Source organism: Leiobunum rupestre, chromosome 3, assembly GCF_980474605.1.
Source record: "Leiobunum rupestre chromosome 3, qqLeiRupe1.1.hap1, whole genome shotgun sequence".
Classification (NCBI taxonomy): domain Eukaryota; kingdom Metazoa; phylum Arthropoda; class Arachnida; order Opiliones; family Sclerosomatidae; genus Leiobunum; species Leiobunum rupestre.
Window position 1 is genome coordinate 61,265,026 of NC_143386.1, and position 21,233 is coordinate 61,286,258.

Here is a 21,233-nt window from a genome sequence, read left to right on the forward strand (position 1 = left end):
TAATTTCGTTCAGCACTATGGGGAAATATATTTCTATAGAGGGCCCACAGTAAAATTGACCAAAGATCTTTCAAAAAGCATGGTCATCTGTTCCTCTCCCAATGGTACGATTTTTTACAAAATGGTGGCACCCACATTTTTCGCGAAAGTAGGTGTCTCAAACGAATAACATTAACAATAAAGGTAGTTGGATAGCTCTGGCTATAGTGGGGTGGCGGAGTGGTTAGCACTTTCGTCTCGCAGCAAGAGGAGCCGGGTTCTATCCCAACTTGTGGCACTGGGTGAAAACTCGGAACAACTCCTTCCGCGTTGAATTTGCAAGTTCTCTCCCCACTGGCTTAAGGGGTTTTCCCTCGAGCACTTCGGTTTCCCCTTCCATGAAAACTTGTTGAGGTTAACGGTAATAGTTAATGTAGGGAGCTGTTGGCTCGATCGCGTGGCATGCAGCGCTTGCCACCACCCTCCTACGCATTGTAACCCGGCCACCTGAATTAAAGGCTTCTAAAGTCGCTGGATGACTTAGGCCTAAGTTGGTGCCTTGGGTATTAGCCTAGCTGATGATTATTATAGTAATTAATGACGATTAATATATTCTGTTAGGTGAAAGTGAAACGCTTTAGACTAACATTGTAAGTTCAATGAAATATAAGCAATAGTAATACGGAACGCGGTTTTAAGATTGACCCGAAAAACGTCACCCAACTCCGATAGTATCTGTCGTTTCAATATAAAATATTCTTGAGTAACGTTACATCGACAATTATAGCAGTTTAAATGTTCCCGCGGGGCGTCGTATCGATTTCATCCTAATTCGTTTTGATTCCACAAAATACCGGTTGACTCCCAAGCCAGCGGCTATTCAAGGTGCCCACAAGTTTCGCTACAGCTGAAATTCAACTTTTGCTCTGGATTTTAGCGTTCATTTAGATTCGCTAAACGCTCTTATCATATTTAATTTGCATTTCCTAATACCTTCAATTTGGGTATCATTTACAAAAAAAACTGGAATTATTTACCACCTTTTCCCTATTAATACGAAGTGATTGTATGTTAAGCATACCAAGAAATTATTTAATTATTTTATCTCATTTTTATTTAGTTGTTTACATTGACATATTTACGTCCAAGCGTCAATGTTTTTTACTGAATTTTAAAGGTCGTTTTAAGTGTTATACCTCTATTTATTGCGTTTATTTATTAAAGAAAATTGTAAAGGTCTGAAAATATTTAATTATACAGTAATTTCATATTTCCTGGTAATTCAATATTATGCAAACCTATAAATATGTTTTGCGTTTTAATTAATGAATACGCAAAATTTGCGAAAACAATTAAGAATATTTTCTTGAAATATGAAAAATACAAGGCATTTGCTTATTGTTTTAAGAAGTTTCCAATATAAATATGTTAGTCAAATTTGTGTGAGTAACTTGTGCATTGATTTAATTTAATTAATTTTCTATATTTAAAATTATAATTTAAAAAAAATCGTTAAACTTAAGTTATAAATATATAAAAACTAAATAAAAACTCGACGGATACTTCATGGTTAAATCACGGCCAACTTAGATCTGTTTAAATATATGCAAATATAACGAAGTTTTTATTTTAACCTACAATTTAACAACGCATATAGCACTGCTAACTTAACTATTAATTAATTTATATGATTAAGTTATAAGTAGTTAAAACAAAATAGTACTTTTTTAAAAATTTAAATCTTTAATTTAACGCTTTCAAAATATATATAATGTGCAGAAATATAATTTTATACATATTACACAAAAGTGTTATTAAAAAATGTTTAGCCGTTGAATCCGGGATTTTTTCATGAACCAAAACCATATCCAAGTTTTGCAACCTCCAGACCATCATTACTACTTAATTCTCAATATAATACTTCAACATCTATATAATACGTCAAATTACATAAATAAAAGATGCAAGATGAATATTGTCATTTAGTTTCGTTCAATCAATGTGAACGAAAATGGTTTAAGCTTAATATTTAAAAACAGATTGTTCTTAAAGGGAATAGGACCTTGGGTATTTGGTGTAGAACCACAACACTTCCAATATTGTCCGCTCCATTATATGTCTTTAGATATTTCTGGCGCTAGTTAGCGAATTCGGGCTTAACGGGCTTAAATTGTTAAGGAACTTTCATAAAGAATGCATTGAGGTTATATTCCATCGAAAAATCTAGCCAACAAAAGCATTTGCGTGACCAACACATTGTGGAAATGTTTTCACCAAACAGTAGCAGCTGGGTTTGCGATTAGTGGTGACCAACAATATGGACTCCAAGAGTTAAGTAAACTAGCAAACTGAATTAACCAATTTTATATTAAAGAAGTAAAATAGGAAACAATTTTGGTAGAAATAAGGTTTGGTTTTTAATTCGTGAGATATTTATACATAGATTTGTACATGAGACGACCTCTGTTCAATTATCCCGACAGAATCGAGAAAATAATCCGCGAAAACAGTGTATAGACAACAATTACCAAGTTAAGCTCAAAACGACTCCCTTATTAAAAACTGTACAGTTGGAAATATTTATAAAATACAAGTATAACCCGTGAAATGTCCTGGCCGGAAACATAAGTTAAAAAACTAGACTCGAAAGACTCGAGTCAGTTTTAGTAATATAGTCCGTGACCGAGGCCACCCCGAAGAGAGCCTCCAGCCCTGATATAGGAAGGTCCGGCTTGCACTAGGGCTGGGGAGGCGGCGTACCCGACCGACCTCAGGATGGGGGTGGCGGCGTAACCTCCGACCCTGGCAAGTGGGGCGGCATACACTGGGGCGCGAAGAATGGCTGGGGCGGCGTGCAAAGCTGGGGCGTAGACTTGAGCCGGAGCGGCGTGAATGACAGGGGCTACTACTTGCTTGACGACTTGGGCGGCTGGTGGGCTGTATTGGAGGTACGGTGGCTTCTCAGCGACGGTCAGAGCGTTGGCGGCGGCGTGGGAGGCGGTGCCTTGTTCGTTGGTGCTGATCTTGGCCCTGTATCCGTGCTCGTCGGCGACGTAGTCCACCCGGCGGTAGGTGCCGTCGGCTCCGGTGAATCCGTAGGATCCGGTACGTCTGTTTCCGGCATCGGCCTTCTCGTGATGGTGGTAAGAACCGCCGTGTTCGTTACGGTTGACGTAACCAAATTGGTATGGTTGGGAACCCTGCCATTAAGCAACAACGCTTATATGAAGCCCTTGACTGCCACGTACTCAGTCAAAACTTACATGAACTAGTTGGCCATGATGTCCGACTCCAATGGCGGGTGATCCTAAGTCGTCGCTACGGTAGACGGTGGAGCTTGGACGTTGGATGACTGGTGGGTCTGGTTCCTCACCTGGGACGTAACCGCCATGACCGCTACGAACGAGGGTGATCAAGTTGTTCGGGGCGTGACCACCGGTTCCGGGTGCGCTACTGCGATGACAAAACAATAGTTATAGACGTAAAATGACGTACGGTCAGTAGCGAGAAGGTACGTACTTGGCCAATACCGTTGTCTTTTCTCGTACTACTTGGGCGTGGACTGGTATGGCGTGAACGGGGGCCACAGCCAGACCAAGGGCTTGATGTCCGTAAGCGAGACGACCCACAGCGTGGCTCAAAGCCAACACACTCGACAACACGGCGACGACCTTATTTGAAATTAAATATCGCACCTATTAGTCGAAAATTAATGTGGCTCAACTCGACGCGAAGCTAGCTGTGAAATGTGAAATGAAGACTAAAGCTTTGCCTTCGGGGCCATCGTCTCTTAAGTAGGAAATCACTAAGCTCTGTCCCCTATAATTACTAATAATTAATCTGAAAGAGAAATTACCAAGAGGCTAAGATTGATTTAAAGGGCTCGTAGAACTTTCATTTAAAAAATTTAAGTTTTTCATCGCCAAACCGTTTTGGGTTATAATTTGACCTTGTTTAAAATTGTTTGAAAGTTAATAAATAGTGCGCGCGTCTCGTTTCGAGTACTAGACGTGCTTAGTGATCTCTAAGAGAAAGGTTTGACATTTCTAGCGAATGTCTCTATCCAATCTGTATTAGATAATGTCAAATTATATACGATAATTATGTATACAATTTGAACTACGCGTTCTAATGTAGACAATTTGAACTCCGCGTTCTAATGTAGACAATTTGAACTACGCGTTCTAATCTAGACAATTTTAACTACGCGTTCTAATGTAGACAATTTGAACTCCGCGTTCTAATGTAGACAATTTAAACTACGCGTTCTAATCTATACAATTTGAACTCCGCGTTCCAATTTAGACAATTTGAACTCCGTGTTCTAATGTAGAAAATTTGAACTCCGCGTTCTAATGTAGACAATTTAAACTACGCGTTCTAATCTATACAATTTGAACTCCGCGTTCCAATTTAGACAATTTGAACTCCGTGTTCTAATGTATAAAATTTGAACTCCGTGTTCTAATGTATAAAATTTGAACTCCGCGTTCCAATTTAGACCTTTTGAACTCCGAGTTCTTATTTTAATGCACCAAAGGCCTGAGTCAACGGTGGCCGGGTTTGAACTCTATACGTTCTAATGAAGATAATTTGAACTCCCGCGTTCTATTTATGGTAAATTGAAAGACCATTCGAAATCTTAGCATTAGACCCAACCGCCTAGTTGAACTCCAAGTAAACTTTCCTCTATATAAATTCGCGGTTCGAAATTCGCTAAAGACACGCGGTATCCGAGTGCGGGAACGTACCTTAAGAATCATGGTAGGTATCCAAACTGACCAAAGACGAAAGGGAGAATGGTACTCCAACATCGAGAACATTTCCATTTTATACTTTTAGTGAGACACCCCAATTCTCACGTCCGCCTTTTAGTCTCCCCCTGCCCTCCGTTATTCATTTCAGTTGCTAATTAATTCTAAATACCCATTCTGTGGCAGTAAATCTACCCCCGGTCGCGATTAAAAATAGTTAAAAGACCCTTTTTTCACGAAAAAAAAATTATTTCGCGGTTCGAAAGCAAATTTAGCATTCAGTTCCGATACGCTTAAAGGCCGCTGGAAATTTTCGGCAACTTTTGTGGCACCCCGTCTCGCTAATAATATCGGTTCTCCCCGTCGAAGGACCTACGGGCACATTAATACGGCTCCTAATACGCTCCGTCAAATATCTTCAACAATGGCGGAAGCTTAAAATGACTTATTAAGGAAAAAAATACAATTGGGGAGATTGAATTCATCGATAATTTTTATATTTCTTTATAATGAATCGAGAAGCGATTAGTCAGATATTAAAGGTTTCCGCTTTGGATTCCTACTTTTCTCCCTTTTTTTGCGCCACGCGTTATACCAAATGTGTATAATATATTTCTCAAGAGCGAAGTATCCATTTAGGTCATTCAAATGAAGCGTGTATCTGAGTAATTTCACCCAAAAATAGAGGATATGTGTGCTCTGTATCACGGCTCAAACCTTACCACGTTTAATATTCCTTCTATGAAAAATATAGAAAATAAACTGCGAAGGGATATATACGAGGGTTGACACCTGGTTGATTTGTGTTAATAAAATTCAAATCAATCGATTTTTGGGATTAAAATCGGATATTTTTTATTTAATTAAATTTATTGATTTTTATACAATTAATCGCTCTTTCCTGAATAATTAACGGATATTCTACTTTTATCAGCTAGCTAATCTTAATTAAATGTAATTAATTTTTAATATTTTAGTTTGCTCAGATTTTCTATGTATTTTATTTTTAAGAACCTATTTTTTGCCATTTTTTATTCCTCCACTAAATTATATTGTGATTTAAATCAATGATTTTTTTAAGCATATTCTGAAACATCAACGGTTGATGATTCATAGAGAATAGCATTAGGAATATTGAGAAGATGGATACTTAACTCGTAAAATATATTATATACTTCTAGTAATAACCGTCATAACAATGCGTTTACTAAGTCTAGCAACTACTAATTAAACATTTTTTTGTATTAACACAATGCCTGGAAAAAGTTTTATTTTCCCTGGTGAAGGGGTTTTTGGATCTCTCGTGTCGGTTTCAGTCCAGTTTTCACTCTCGTTAAGTCGTTGTTTTATCTGTAATCGTGAGATTGATTGCATTTTATAAGAAAGCGTTCCAATTTCTCATTGTTTTTTGTGTGAATTTCGGTCGATGGATAATATATCTTTCAGCGTGATTTATAGGTTATTGATACGCCGTAGATAATTATAATACGCGATGGCGAGGTATGTGGTTTTGCAAGTTTTTCAGTTTCATTTTTTTAAGAATGTATTTATTTATGTTGAGTCGATTTTTAGCGTGTCTCCCAGTCTCCCTCGTGCTCTGCAAGAAAGCTCCTTCCCCCTAACAAAATCAGCGGCGTAGCAACCAGGGGGACAAGGGGACAATGTCCGTTAATAAATTTTCAACTAAGGGACAAAACTTGTGTTTGTCCCACCCTGAAATATTATATTTTTTACAACCATTAAGGCTGGTTATCAATAGGGCAAAAACGCCACAACGGTGAGAGTCGACGCAAAAATATTGCACTAGGCCTAACGGGGAATTTTGGGCCCTGGTGAAAACCAGCCTTTATGAAAAAGATAAATTTGTCGTTTAAAACTTTTAACAACAAAGTAGGAGCGAATTCAAGTTTAAATTGGTTCATTTGTCATTTATAAGGACTCATTCAGAGCGTAGGTAGAAATTTCGTCCCTAGCAGCCGATTTTCAAAATAACTAAATGAAAGCAGACCAAAAATTATAATGAAGACTCTTCATTATAATTCTTGGTCTGCTTTCGATTTTCGGTCAAATTGAAGTAAAATTTCCAAACATTTGTCCACTTTTATAATATCATAAATGTGAGACTCGCAATGTACCCCCAAACTCAAAAACGTTCCTACGCCCCTGAACAAAATCAACTCAACTCGGTATCTAATTGGTTCCCTTAAACTGACATCTTCTGGAGCGATTGAAGTACAGGCCCATCTTGTGCGAGAGGAAAATTCATTCTCCCTAAGTATAGATAAATGAAACCTTTCTATCTAAGTATAAATAAATGAAACCTTTCTATCTAAGTATAAATAAATTAAATCTTTCTATCTAAGTATAAATAAATTAAATCTTTCTATCTAAGTATAAATAAATTAAATCTTTCTATCTAAGTATAAATAAATTAAATCTTTCTATCTAAGTATAAATAAATTAAACCTTTCTATCTAAGTATAAATAAATTAAACCTTTCTATCTAAGTATAAATAAATTAGACCTTTCTATCTTAGTATAAATAAATTAAACCTTTCTAAGTATAAATAAATTAAACCTTTCTAAGTATAAATAAATTAAACCTTTCTAAGTATAAATAAATTAAACCTTTCTAAGTATAAATAAATTAAACCTTTCTATCTAATTATACATAAATTAAACCTTTCAATCTAAGTATATATAAATTAAACCTTTGAGTGAACTTCGACCCCTATTTGTTTCCTATCCTATTCGAAGCTACTTCCGTGACGGCACTGAAAATCTCTGAATGACATTCTCGATCTCTTGTGGATGAATTTGGCGTTGCTACCATAAGTTGTATAATAGACATTTGTCAAGCGATAAGATCCTGTCTCGGGAGAAAATCCGTTAGCGGTCAATTTTTCAATACCCGAAGACTTACCAGATGGCGCCATCAGTCTGAAATTTTAAATTATCAGAGAAATAAGCAGATAAAATATAATTCTTTCACGTTTCCTTTTTATGCCAAATTTTACATAAATCGTAAATTGTTTATACAAAACGTACCTTTTTTCATAAATCGTAATTTTTTTATACAAAACGTACCTTTTTTCATAAATCGTAATTTTTTTATACAAAACGTACCTTTTTTCGTAAATCGTAAATTTTTTATACAAAACGTACCTTTTTTCATAAATCGTAAATTTTTTATACAAAACGTATCTTTTTTCATAAATCGTAAATTTTTTATACAAAACGTACCTTTTTTCATAAATCGTAAATTTATACATAAAACGTAATATTTTACATAAAACGTAATATTTGACATAAAACGTAATATTTTACATACAACGTAATATTTATACATAAAACGTAATATTTTACATAAAACGTAATATTTTACATAAAACGTAATATTTTACATAAAACGTAATATTTTATATAAAACGTAATATTTTACATAAAACGTAATATTTTACATAAAACGTAATATTTTACATAAAACGTAATATTTTACATAAAACGTAATATTTTACATAAAACGTAATATTTTACATAAAACGTAATATTTCACATAAAACGTAATATTTTACATAAAACGTAATATTTCACATAAAACGTAAAATTGTACAAAAAACGTGAATTTTTACATAAAACGTAAATTTTACATAAAACGTAAATTTTTACATAAGACGTTAATGTTTTTTTAATTGACACCATCTAGTATAATTAAAAGCATTCAAATTAAGCTTCTTATGGCTTCGCTCTAAATATTGGTTTTACTGTAAGCAATTTATGAATGTATAAATGACACTTCAGCTCTAGTTACAACTAGTTATATCACTGACTCGTGTTAGCGGGTCATGTAACCTTTGATGTCACACCGTAAATTTTTCCTAAAGTCCATTTATACATGGACTAATTAGTCCCGGTTGTATACCATTGAACCGAATCCCGTTCGACCGAATCCCATTGAACCGAAAAGTATTTTCGTTTATAGCCCAACTTGGCGGGATTCAGTTGAATGGGAAATTTAAATCTGGTTCGTTTTCACTTCGGGTAGGTTAGTTCAGGTTGGGTTAAGTTAGGTTAGGTTAGTTCAGGTTGGGTTGGGTTAGGTTAGGTTAGGTTGGGTTGGGTTAGGTTAGGTTAGGTTAGGTTAGTTCAGGTTGGGTTGGGTTAGGTTAGGTTGAGTTAGGTTAGATATGGTAGGCAACTATTTCACGTCGGGTCTTATCAAGGTTATTTTCCAAAATTAAACCCGGAAAATATCAAATTTCAAGGGAAAAAGGTCTAAAAATACACGTCGGTACGAAATAATAAATATTTAAGACATAGTTGAGTCCAAATTAGATATACTATCGTCACGTAACCTACGATATATAAAAATGTATCACTAACGGTATATTGAATGAAAACCGCGCAAAAGTCAAAACACGGTTTTCGGTCGATTGGAATTCGGTTGAATGGTACATTCGGACGAATGGGATTTCGGTCCAATGGTCTACAATCATTAGTCCCTGATTTATTCAAAATTTTTAATTTGGCGATATGATGTATAGACTTTTCAAATTGGTGTTAAACGAAAATCCTTGACATCAAATTATTTACCAAATAAAAATTTAATCTTGCTTATTTTTTCCCCAAAACATTAAAACGTGTGATGGTAGCCCCTTTCGCAACCCTCTACAAATTAATTATCAATTAAAATCTTTTAAATTACGTGTACTATCGTGTATTTAGAATACAAAATTATTTAAACTTGGATTTTATAACGGCTAGGAGCAACAAACACAAGGAGAACGCAGCTAGCCTTTAAACACGCTAACGCAGTGTTATGTACAAATTTCATTATCCGAACCTTTACTCTGAACGTTTTAAGGGCGGGGAGAAGGCAATTTCAAAACTTTACCCTTCCGACAGCAGCAGGCGCTAAAGCGTCTAACCAATACCAAATGTACGAGAGAAAATGCACGACTTTTGGCAGGTTGCGTTCTCCTTCTCCTTGTGTGGGGTGCTGTGTTTGTTGCTCCTATAGGTAACGGTATGAGTTGCCAATACGTCTATGAAGTAAATACTGTTAATCTTTGAGGATCAAATAATTCAGTCCTTGAGGGTCAATTAAAACCATTTATTCCACTTGATAATTGCGGGTTTTTAATGCCAGTAACGCCCAAAGCTTGGAAATGCAATTTAGGCAAATTCCCGTTACGTTAAGTGGCCTTTGGCGATGTCTTCAGGCCAAAATCCATTAGCGTTCTTTTATTTGGAAATTGGCGAAATACGCGTCTTCGCCCAAATACATTCCTCATATCAATGGAATAAATTAATTCCTATTTTAATTGGGTAAGTAAGTTTAAGTAAATAACTTCCGCCGTTTAAGTAAGTTTTTATAAGTCGGTTTAAAATTTTCTGGCACAATGGAACTATGAAATATTATTTTTTTAATCTAAAAATGAATTTTTAACTAAGAGAAATGTAAATTAGCTTTAAATATAGTTTTTGTTTCGCGTCAAAACGTGGGAATCCCATATACACACTCCATTGTCGTTCACCCAGCAGTGATTGTAGGTTCTGATTTTGGACAATTTGCTCCCATTTCCTCCTACAGCAGCTTCTGTTAGAGTGATCTCCACTGTTTGACCAGATTTTAACCGGAATCAATAGCTGTTAAATATACAAACATTTGTATAAAATTAATGGCATTAAAAGTCGCTCGATGACTGGGGCCTAAGGTGGTTCCTTGAGTATTGGCCTAGCTGATTATTATAATTATTAGAGAGGTTAAGCCAGCGCCCGAAAACATGTAGGGGGAACGTCTAGGAGTGTAGATGTACTTTTGTTGCGTACATCCCGAACCTCCTACGAGCTCACCCGTTCACGTTTTCTGGCCTTTTTCTAGTTCTGGCTTAACCTCTCTATTTTTAGGTCGACGGCTGGCTGATATAAATCAAATGATTTTTTTTTAAATCGTTGATTTAAATGACACAATGTATTTCAATGGAGGAATAAAAACTGGCAAAAATAGGTTTTTAAAAAATTAAAATACATAGCAAATCTGAGCAAAGTAAAATATCAAATAGTAATTATATTTAATTAGGATTTCATTTAATTCAAGATTAGCTAACTGATAAAAGTAAAATACACTTTAATTATACAGGAAAAGAGCCATTAATTGTATAAAAAATTAATTTAAATCAAAAAAATCAATTGATTTGATTTATATTAAAAAAATCAAAAAGTGCCAACCCTGATTAGGTCACCTTCTCTATATACAAAAAGTCGACCTTCTGATTGGCTTTTAAGAAAATTTACAAAATAATAAATAGTACTTTTCTGGCTGTAATCATGGACAGTAAATTAAGAGGACAGGTTTTCGATACCCTTCCACAGTGCATTTTATTTCTCCCCGCGTATCAATCAGCTTGAGAGACTCCGAGGGAGTCTTGCAAGGTCGTTTGTACCACGTGATCTTAAAATTTCAAAATGGCAATCTAATGCGGTTGACATGGTTACGTAATTTTTTGCGCTTTATATTTTAGTAATTTTTAATATTGGTTTTTTAATTCAATAAAAACTATCAATTGATATTTAGTATATCATATTTAATCTATAAAAACGTGAAAAAATACCTTTTGGCGTAAAAATGTACTTCGTGTTTTTCTTTTTTCGAACAGTATCGTCCACTCTTAGCGATACTTGTTTTTTTTTTCAAATAACCTTGGCCGACTCGACTCCCTTAGTGTGATTGGTTTACGGGGGCTAAAAACCAGGCTTTTTACCGATCCTCTAAAATCTACTATCCATGCTGTAATTAGGTGCAAAGAAAAGATAAAATTTAATTAGAAGTCGACTCTTTTTTATATTATGGCGCTACCTATCGTGCAAAGGCGAAACTAAATATACAACCAATGAAATTTAATACAAGTCAGAGTCGATGCGCTTTATTTCTTGCCTACTAACCAACATTACAGAAGCGAAATAACCGAGTCATTCGTAACCACAAATCTCACTAAATTCCACCCCCTGATTTACATATTTTTAATTTAGTTTATAAAAAATCGTTTTGCGTGTTTTGTCCTAATACGATAACTAACACTAAATGTCTCTAGCAATTTTGAAAGTGTAGTAATGAGTCAATTGATATACCTTTCTTTGTTATACAGTTATTATATATTTTTTTTAAAATCGAATAGATGACCTCAAATAATTTTTTAATAGCCAAGTTCAAAGTGTAGTTACATTTAGCATCAGTTGTTAAACATATTAAATTGGGAGGAATGCTCAAAGTCTTAAACAAAAAGACATTTTTGACAATACCTACGATTTAACTATTGGGCTAAGCGAGTACTTAACTATTGGGCTAAGCGAGTATTTAACTATTGGGCTAAGCGAGTACTTAGCTATTGGGCTAAACGAGTACTTAACTATTGGGCTAAACGAGTACTTAACTATTGGGCTAAGCGAGTATTTAACTATTGGGCTAAGCGAGTATTTAACTATTGGGCTAAGCGAGTATTTAACTATTGGGCTAAGCGAGTATTTAACTATTGGGCTAAGCGAGTACTTAATTATTGGGCTAAGCGAGTACTTAACTATTGGGCTAAGCGAGTACTTAACTATTGGGCTAAACGAGTACTTAACTATTGGGCTAAGCGAGTACTTAACTATTGGGCTAAGCGAGTACTTAACTATTGGGCTAAGCGAGTATTTTAATTATTGGGCTAAGCGAGTACTTAATTATTGGGCTAAGCGAGTATTTTAATTATTGGGCTAAGCGAGTACTTAATTATTGGGCTAAGCGAGTATTTTAATTATTGGGCTAAGCGAGTACTTAATTATTGGGCTAAGCGAGTATTTTAATTATTGGGCTAAGCGAGTACTTAGCTATTGGGCTAAGCGAGTACTTAACTATTGGGCTAAACGAGTACTTAACTATTGGGCTAAGCGAGTATTTAACTATTGGGCTAAGCGAGTATTTAACTATTGGGTTAAGCGAGTACTTAACTATTGGGTTAAGCGAGTACTTAACTATTGGGTTAAGCGAGTACTTAACTATTGGGTTAAGCGAGTACTTAACTATTGGGTTAAGCGAGTACTTAACTATTGGGTTAAGCGAGTACTTAACTATTGGGTTGTTAAGCGAGTACTTAACTATTGGGCTAAGCGAGTACTTAACTATTGGGATAAGCGAGTACTTAACTATTGGGTTAAGCGAGTACTTAACTATTGGGTTAAGCAAGTACTTAACTATTGGGTTGTTAAGCGAGTACTTAACTATTGGACTAAGCGAGTAAGAAACTTTGATCGTCAAAAACGTAGATTTTTGTTCATCAAAGGGGTAACGCTTGTGCCATGGATGATGGATAAGTACTTCAAAGGCGGTAGTCACATACTTTTTCGATTTTTAATTTACCGTTTACTTTCAGGAAGTTTCTTCCACGTATGGTTTTTTAAGAGTGGTGACTCCTGGGTACGGATGTTGTGGGTGTCTTACTCTTTTGGGAGTTATATTTGTTTCCTAATTAGCTCGGAGCCCTTTGCAACGGTAAACTCGGTTGCAAAATGTCTTTAATGGTTTTATAGTGCGCGATAAACTGTTAGCTAATAGGAAAAGACGTGGGATTACAACATCTATTCATAGTTTTTTCGTATTCAGGTAAAATTAGCTTTCCTCTTTTTCCAACCCCTTGTACAATACGCTCGGTACAATAATTATTGAATGATCTAGTTGGTGTGTTCACTGTAAATTTTTGGTTTGAGCTGTGTTGTGAAAATTTTATATTGAAACATACTTGGTTTTATAACTTTAAATTTTCAGAGCGAAATTAATATCATTAATTTGTATAGAAAATACGTGTTCATTACGCGTAGCTATCACATAGCCACATTGTATATTTTGTTCGGTGTGAACAAACTTTTTGTTGCAGGTCGGCCGGTTTAAATTTTTTAACGGTGTTTATTTTCGGTTCCTATTTCATTTCCGGAAACTTGAAAAATATCGCGTTACAACGTCAAAATGCCTCCTGTAATAAATGTCAGTTGAATTTTAAGGAATTTAAAGGTTTTCCTGCAAAGGTTTTTAGCTAAATTCCAATTTAAGTGCCTCCTTTCGTAGGATCTGTAACAGGCGCGTAGGAACGTTTTCGGTTAAGTGGGTACCGATAGACTTTAGAATTTGGCGCCCCCTTAAATGCAATAAATTAAACCAAATAACATATAATATATATTTTACTTTTCATTCGGTGACTAATTACTACACAGTTTCAAATTAAACAGAAAATAAATTAAATCAAATAACATATAATCATAAGTAACATAATAACAATAAGTATGACAATTAACGAGATTTACAACCAAACTGATTTTCATAGTTATTGCGTAATCAAATTGTTTTCTTAGCACAGAGCCCTCTAGTGTCAAAAATATCTGGTTTTCGATCGATAGGCCGAATATTAGGCTAAAATGATAAAAATATCAAAAGTTTTTCTCGGCGCCACGAGCTCATGTTTTTTTTATCACGCGTGATTCGCACGCGGGCTTCTAAACAAAGCCAAAGCCCCTCGCGACTCCAGAACGTGCACTCCGATATTAGGCTTAAATATTTATCAAAACGTAGTCATCCAAAACGGTAAGTCGCGAGTCCAAGTCACAGCTTGAAGAGAGTATCAGTGCCGAAAAAAGGTTCGGTTAGAAAATTAGCATAGTATCATACTTATTGTTATTATGTTACTTATGATATAATATAATATATTTAATTTTCATTCGGTGACTAATTACTACACACTTTTAAATTAAACTGAAAATATTTTATTTGATAAAATTGTTGGCATGGAAAAGCTTTATTGTTTGCATAAATAAAGAAGCATCTTTATCATTTGGACAATATTACAGCAAAGGCTAGGTTAGATTACGTTTTGCCGCAGGACAGGGGGGCCTATCGAAACCTAAGCTAACTTTAAAATATTGGTTAACATTTACTTAGGTTCTATTACATTGTTCAAAGAATACGGGAGTTTCTTCTTCGTGTTATTTATTTTATATTCGATTTCGGTGTAGAGCAGCACCATTAAAACTTAGCCTCATTTAAAATTTCTTCGAAATTTGGGTAGAGCAGGATACCTGTCGAGTCAAAATTGACTTTAAACGAAACTAAACGGTAAGTTATTAAATATGTTCGCTACTAAAGTAAAATAATTTTTAAATCAACTAAACTTTTCCAGTCTCGAAACCTACAGTTAAGTCTTATTTAAATTACGTATAGAATTATAGTTCACATTTCAAGATATTATTTCGGCACCTCATCGCCAAGCCATTTACAGAGGCGTACCGACCCGGGTTAAGGGGGAAAATATTTAACCGGGCGTTTAGCTGGCTTTCATGTATTAGGGGGGCACCAAACCACTCCTATCTTTAATGTCCAATGATAAACCAGTGATCATTCTGATTCTTCGTTCAATAGAATTTTAATTTTTCAGTTGTTCAGATTTCTATCTAAAACAATTTCTATATTTTCCAAAATTTATCACAATACCTCATAAGGACGGCCTAATGTGGTGGTTTGTAAATTAATCGGTAGGTTATATGAAATTTGAAGTAAAGTCGTACCAACGACGATACTAAACTAACGGTGAAATGTAGACTAGAATCACTGTCTTCAATAAAATAAAAATTCATATACCGTCGGTACGCCACTGACCATTTAGGCGCTCCATTTCAATTTGAAGAGGAGTACATTGTACCCATCCGCCGTTCGTACGCCACTGATCTGGAAGCCCTTTAAAATTCCAAGGTATGCCTACCCAGCCCACCCTTTGTCACCGCCATTGTGTTTACATTTTTCGCGTAATAAATTAAGGATTTTTTTCCAAAAAGAATATTGTTTAATATTGGTCCATACACACCATTCACTTCAAGATACATTGAAATGAGGGTAGCTCTCGATTAGATGGCGCCACTAAGTACTAGCGGAGTTAAGCTATTTCCACCAATGGGAAAGCGGTTGAAAGGTTAAACTTTTTCATTGCCCCATAGTTAAAAGGGGAAACTGCAATAACCTTTCAACCGCTTTCCCATTGGGGGAAAAGCTTAAACCCCTAGCACTTACAATTTTTAGTGACGCCTTCAAATCGGGGGCTGCCTAATTCAATTTCTATATTAGATATTTAACTTATTTATAAAGCTTGGAGTTGTACCCACTTCAATGAAATGAAAATGTTCGACCTATGCAAACAACAACCGGTTTGCTAAGAAGTAGATAGAGATATTTACGCCATCTTCCGTCGATTTTATGCTTTTATTAAAAAAGAAACTACTTTTTGAAAATCCGGTTTTTCTCCCCGATGGCGAAACATTTTTGAAAATTTTATACGTCAGAGGCCTCCAAGATTAAGCAAACTAATTTCATTCGAACCAGAACTTATTTTATTTGGTGTAGGCCATAAGAATAACATCCTAAATAACATTGTAATTATAAACATAACACTTTTAGCCTTGTCCATTCATTTAAGCTTTTAAACATCACTGTTAAATTATTAGAAGGAATGGCAAGTACATATTCCGGAAATTAGTGATATTTACGGGTTTCGTTTTTCTAAAAAGTATATAATATATCTTTCACATAGAAGAATCCATTTTCTTTTACTGCTAATGTAATCAATCTACACAAAGGCTTTTGCAGCAGTTGATTTTTCAAAATGCGGAAGAAAAAATAGTACATCATGTAGTATTTCCTATTGCTATTATATCGGGATAGTATGTTTTTGAAAGACATTGTTCCGCGATTTGGTGAGAAAATTCTTACTGCGAAGGTACTATAGTTCGATTTTTACTGCCTAGATGAATACTTTTCTCTAAATGACATATTATGAACCTTTGGCTTTATCTAATGGTCAGTCAAATTCAAATTCAACCAATCAAATAGGCGAAACTATAAAGTAAATTAGGTGATAACCAACTTGTTAAAATGGGAAAACAAAATCACGTGACTACCATTTCACAGCCAACTTCGATTCGGTAACAACTGTACATAGTTGGCCGTGCGATGGTAAAGAAAAAATTATTCCTTCCAAATACTGCAGACAGCTAATTAACTTACACCTTTCTATTACAAAATGTTTTAAATAATAATAATAATAATAATAATTAGAGAATTTAGATGAACCGCCATTAACAAAATAAAATGAATAATAGTTCGAATTTCTTAGGATAGATGGCACTCCACAAAGTCACGTGACTACCATCTTTTCAGCCCCCCTGGACTTTATAATTTCGCCTATTGTACTCGGAAAATGTATGGACCTAAAACCTACAGGCACTCAGTGAAGCAAGTTATATTCTCGACCAGTACAGTTATGGCAACGCTAGGTGGTTAGAAATTGACCGCAGCGACATCTAGTTCATCCAAAATAATTTTAAATTAGTCTTGATTTCCTCATTAGCCGGATTAAAACTGTGAGTTCCTATTATTTTTGTTCCATGAGCTATTTCGATAATTTTTGGTCGTAGCACTATGAAGAAAGGATTTAGTAAAATATTTGCTTTAGTCCCATTCGACCGAAATCCCATTCGACCGAAGGCGGTTTTTGAGGTGTCCCATTCGACCGAATTCCGCCGAAACGTGCGGTTTTTATGTGTCCCATTCGACCGAACGCTGCTATATAAATTGGCTTTTGCTATGTTTTCAATTTAGTTACTGAAGTCGTTTGCAATGAAGCGGATAGCTAATAAAGGAGGATATTTATACATCAATAATAATTATTTATTCCGTCTTAATAAAAAGAAAGATACAACCAAAACTGAAATAGTAAACTTAACCAACTCTAACCTAACCTAACCTAAACATGGATCTTCGATAGTACATACCTTATAAATAAAATACCAAATCACCCCGCCAATTGGGCTACATTTTAAAATTCTTTCGGTCGAATGGGAATAAACGAAATATTTATCCTATCTAACTTAAAGTATTTTGTTATTTATAGTAACAAATAAATCACAAAGTTTATTCGTTTCTTCAAGCATTTATTTTGGTAAATGGACTAAAGAGAAACATAAGAAATGTACGACAGTAGAAGAGTTGTGAAGAAAACTAAAGACACATTTGCTAGACAGAGCGTCTCGTAATAAATTAATATTCAACCTTTACAATAAATATCAACTAGAAATAAATAATAACAATTACCACAACGATGACACGAAAGTTAATTTGTAGAAGTGCGCGACACGGAAGAGACAGCGGAAGTCAAGTACGAGACAGTCAAGAGTCTTTGGAGAAAGAAACCGCTGAGTTGACAGCGATCCATCTTTTCCGAAACGATAGGTAGGTAGAAGAATTAAGAAGGCGATCGAAGAGACACAAGGCTTAACCGTAGATGGCTCCGAGACCTCCAATTCCGGCGAGACCGGCGGTTTTGATTAAGGGGGAAGCAGCGACACCGATGGCGGCAGTCTTGATGATTGGGGCGGCGGCTGGGAGGACCTTGTACGGGGGCTCTTCGGCGAGGATCTGATGGTGGTAAGTAATAGATTATTAACCAGAGTTATTATTCCGGTAAGGTGGACGACGTGAAAGACGCTTCCTTACTTGGGTGGCGGCTGGGTTTTGTGGGGCGGTTCCTGGTTCGTTGGTCTTGACGACGGCGCGGAATCCGGCGGCGTCAGCGACGTAGGAGACTACTCGGTAGGTTCCATCAGCGTTTTGGATGGAGTAAGATCCTTGTCTGTTGTTGCCTGCATCGGAGGATTCTTGACGGCTGACGGTGGAACCATCGTCGGTTTGACGGCCGTAACCAAAAGAGTAGGGTTGAGCAGCCTGTGATGGTTATGCAAAGTTATTTCTAATATTACTCAAATTTATCGTAAAGACCTTAGAATAATTTTAACTAACAACCTATTCGTTCTACAATAAACGAGTTTGTTTTAGATGTTAACCTAGCTAATTAAAAAATGTTGCTAACTTAAAATAGCAGGTTAATATAGTTTAAAAAATCTTACAGCGATTACGGCTTTGCCGACAGTGGCGATTGGAGCAGCAACCTTAATTCCGGCAGTGGCAAGACCAAGTGGAGAGGCGGTGAGACCGAGACCTCCGATTCCTCGAAGACCGAGTGGAGATGCGAGACCAATGCCTGGAGCGGCGATACCAAGACCCCCGATGCTACCAAGACCGAGTGGAGAGGCAAGACCAAGACCACCGATGCTACGAAGACCGAGTGGAGAAGCGAGACCAATGCCTGGAGCGGCGTAGCCCAAAGTGCTAGCGCCTAATCCAACAAGCGGGGCTCCTCCGTGAACCAAAGCGACCAGAGCGCACAACAAGGAAACCTTAAAATAAATTGAATAATCCATCCTTTAAAACTGATCCTTTTTGTAAATATAACGCGTTGAGACACTTTACCTTAGCGATCATGGTGGAATTCCTCAAGTACTAACTTTAAGAGAAGCTGAAGTTGAATGTGTCTGGTAACGCCATCACTCCGTCGTTTTATAGTCAAAATGTGGCCCAATTTTATCGCTGGTCGTGTAACTGATTTAGGTTTGGAAAAGGGTAATGCAAAACGTTTTTTCAACCAAATATCGATTGGGCCTGTGAGGTTTGGTTTGGGCTGATTCTTGTTTTCGTCCCCTTTTCAATCCACCAAACACTTTCGCTCTCGAAGGTAGCCGGGTCCCTCCTTATTCGCAAACTGCACTGAGCCCCAAGGCATGGGCTGTGGCGCTCTTGAAGATATCAACTTAACTCGGGTGTCTAAATGCGTCCACATATCATTCAAACGCGTAGATTCCAGCCCGTGGCTACAGCGGCTCTAGTCATGGTAGGTTTAAACCGGATAAGACTACAAAAAAATATTTAAAATGAACACCGGAATGTAACAAAATCTTGTTTATATGGCTTGTGTGATCTGGTGACCCTCTTTAATTACTTATAGAGCCGGTAATAAGTTACGTAAGATTTCGGTAAAATTGCGTTCACTGCGCGAACACGTGTATTCCTAGTGTTTTAACTTGTTTTATTTTAAGTGTTTGCGTCGTCAAATCCACACCCTGATTTTATTTTGCGTCTGAATTTTATCAGTTTTGCTTCGGCGTCAGTTTCGTAAACTTCACCCAATTTTCAACAAATATTTTCTAGCAGACATTTATAAGTATTTTTTTAATTTATTTTGGTTTTAATTTGCTTTTACGTTGAGCGAAAAAGACGCTAATTTTGCAAAATTTGAGGAAAGCTAAAAATATTGTTCGCTTTTCTTGACGAAATTCGTCGACACAGATTTTGATTCTATTTTTGCTAATTTTTTGAGCGTTATGTTTTTCATAAATAGAATTCATTAATCATTTAGATTTCACTTTTGTAGGCAGCGAAGCAACTGTGTCGTGAGTCTATTTTATAAATTTATTTTGTATTGCATTAATAATAAATTCAGGTACTTAATCATAGCATACTTTATAGCGCAAGCTCAGCTACTTTAGATTTTTCGTGACAATATCCAGGGCATGATATAAGCACAGGACACTGGACATTGTCCGATAAATTTTGCACATGTCCGATAACTTTTCAAAATCTTAGGGGGACATTGGACATTTGTCCGATAACTTATTCAATAAACTGGGAATGTTTTTTTCTACAAAATAAAAATATTAACAATTATTTTACAAAAAATATGAGTATTACCGAGTTCTGAAGTTGATACTAGATAGTCTATTCTCAGTATTCTGTAACTGTGAGTCTGTGCTGTGGCTGTGCTAAATAGAGAGGGATGGCCGCCTGGCAGCCCTGGCAAGCAGTGGCGGCCCGGGGACCGAGGAAGCTGTGTTGGGGGAGCCTTGGAGGGTGGGAACAAAACAATACTGTAGTGTACACTCTCTGGTGGGAATAAAGAAAACTCGACTTGAGTGACTCACGTAACGAGTCACGAGACTCCGCTGCTCGTTTTCCCCGCCAAAGTTTCGCCAAGGCCCGGGTGACTTTTAATAGAGTAAGTTTTTTTGCTCAAATTTAAGTTGAACTCGAGTAACAGACTAACAGTTACTTTACTCACATGCAGTGGTCAAAACTCCAAATAAATATGCCAAAGATTCGAAAGAAGATAAAAGTGCAGTCAAATAATCTTATAGGTTATTTAAAAATAAAAGTGTGAATCCGCAGAGGGGGGGGTCATTGGACAATGTCCGATAACATTTTTGAAATGAGTGGGGGTCACTGGAAAAATGTCCGATAACTTTAATTTCTTATTTCCTGCCCTGATACTTCCGCATTCTTGGTCCTTGAATACATTTTATATAATGAAGGGGAAAATCTACGTGGCAGAATCTGCTCAAATGGCACCGTGAGACTGGAGAACGAGGGAAACACTAGCAGGCTTTAGTTTAAAGGGATTTCACTTGCGGAGCTGGCGTTCTACATCAAGGATAATATAAACCTCGTACCCTAAATTATAATTCCGAGAGCTTTCTGATAGAAGTTTTTGTAACGAAGCGTTTACCCTCTTCTGGCATGTGACCTCCCAATATTCGGCC

General features: G+C 36.1%; 1 protein-coding gene across 1 annotated transcript; it reads right to left on the reverse strand.

Annotated features, from left to right (window-relative positions):
- Positions 1–17,945: 17,945 nt before the first annotated feature.
- Positions 17,946–19,125, reverse strand: LOC149953687 (uncharacterized). The gene is made up of 4 exons (XM_090169831.1): positions 19,114–19,125; positions 18,711–19,040; positions 18,301–18,528; positions 17,946–18,222 (listed from the first exon to the last, which is right to left on the reverse strand). Exons 1-4 carry the CDS (start codon positions 19,123–19,125, stop codon positions 18,079–18,081), a joined length of 714 nt encoding a protein of 237 aa, XP_090025957.1. The 3' UTR covers positions 17,946–18,078.
- Positions 19,126–21,233: the final 2,108 nt, after the last annotated feature.

What these genes read in the sequence shown, in the direction of transcription:
- LOC149953687 (XM_090169831.1), bottom strand. An exon ending in TCGGCAAAGCCGTAATCGCT is followed by an intron (nt 18,529 to 18,710) that starts GTAAGATTTTTT and finishes TAACCATCACAG; the next exon opens with GCTGCTCAACCCTACTCTTT. An exon ending in AAAACCCAGCCGCCACCCAA is followed by an intron (nt 18,223 to 18,300) that starts GTAAGGAAGCGT and finishes TACCACCATCAG; the next exon opens with ATCCTCGCCGAAGAGCCCCC.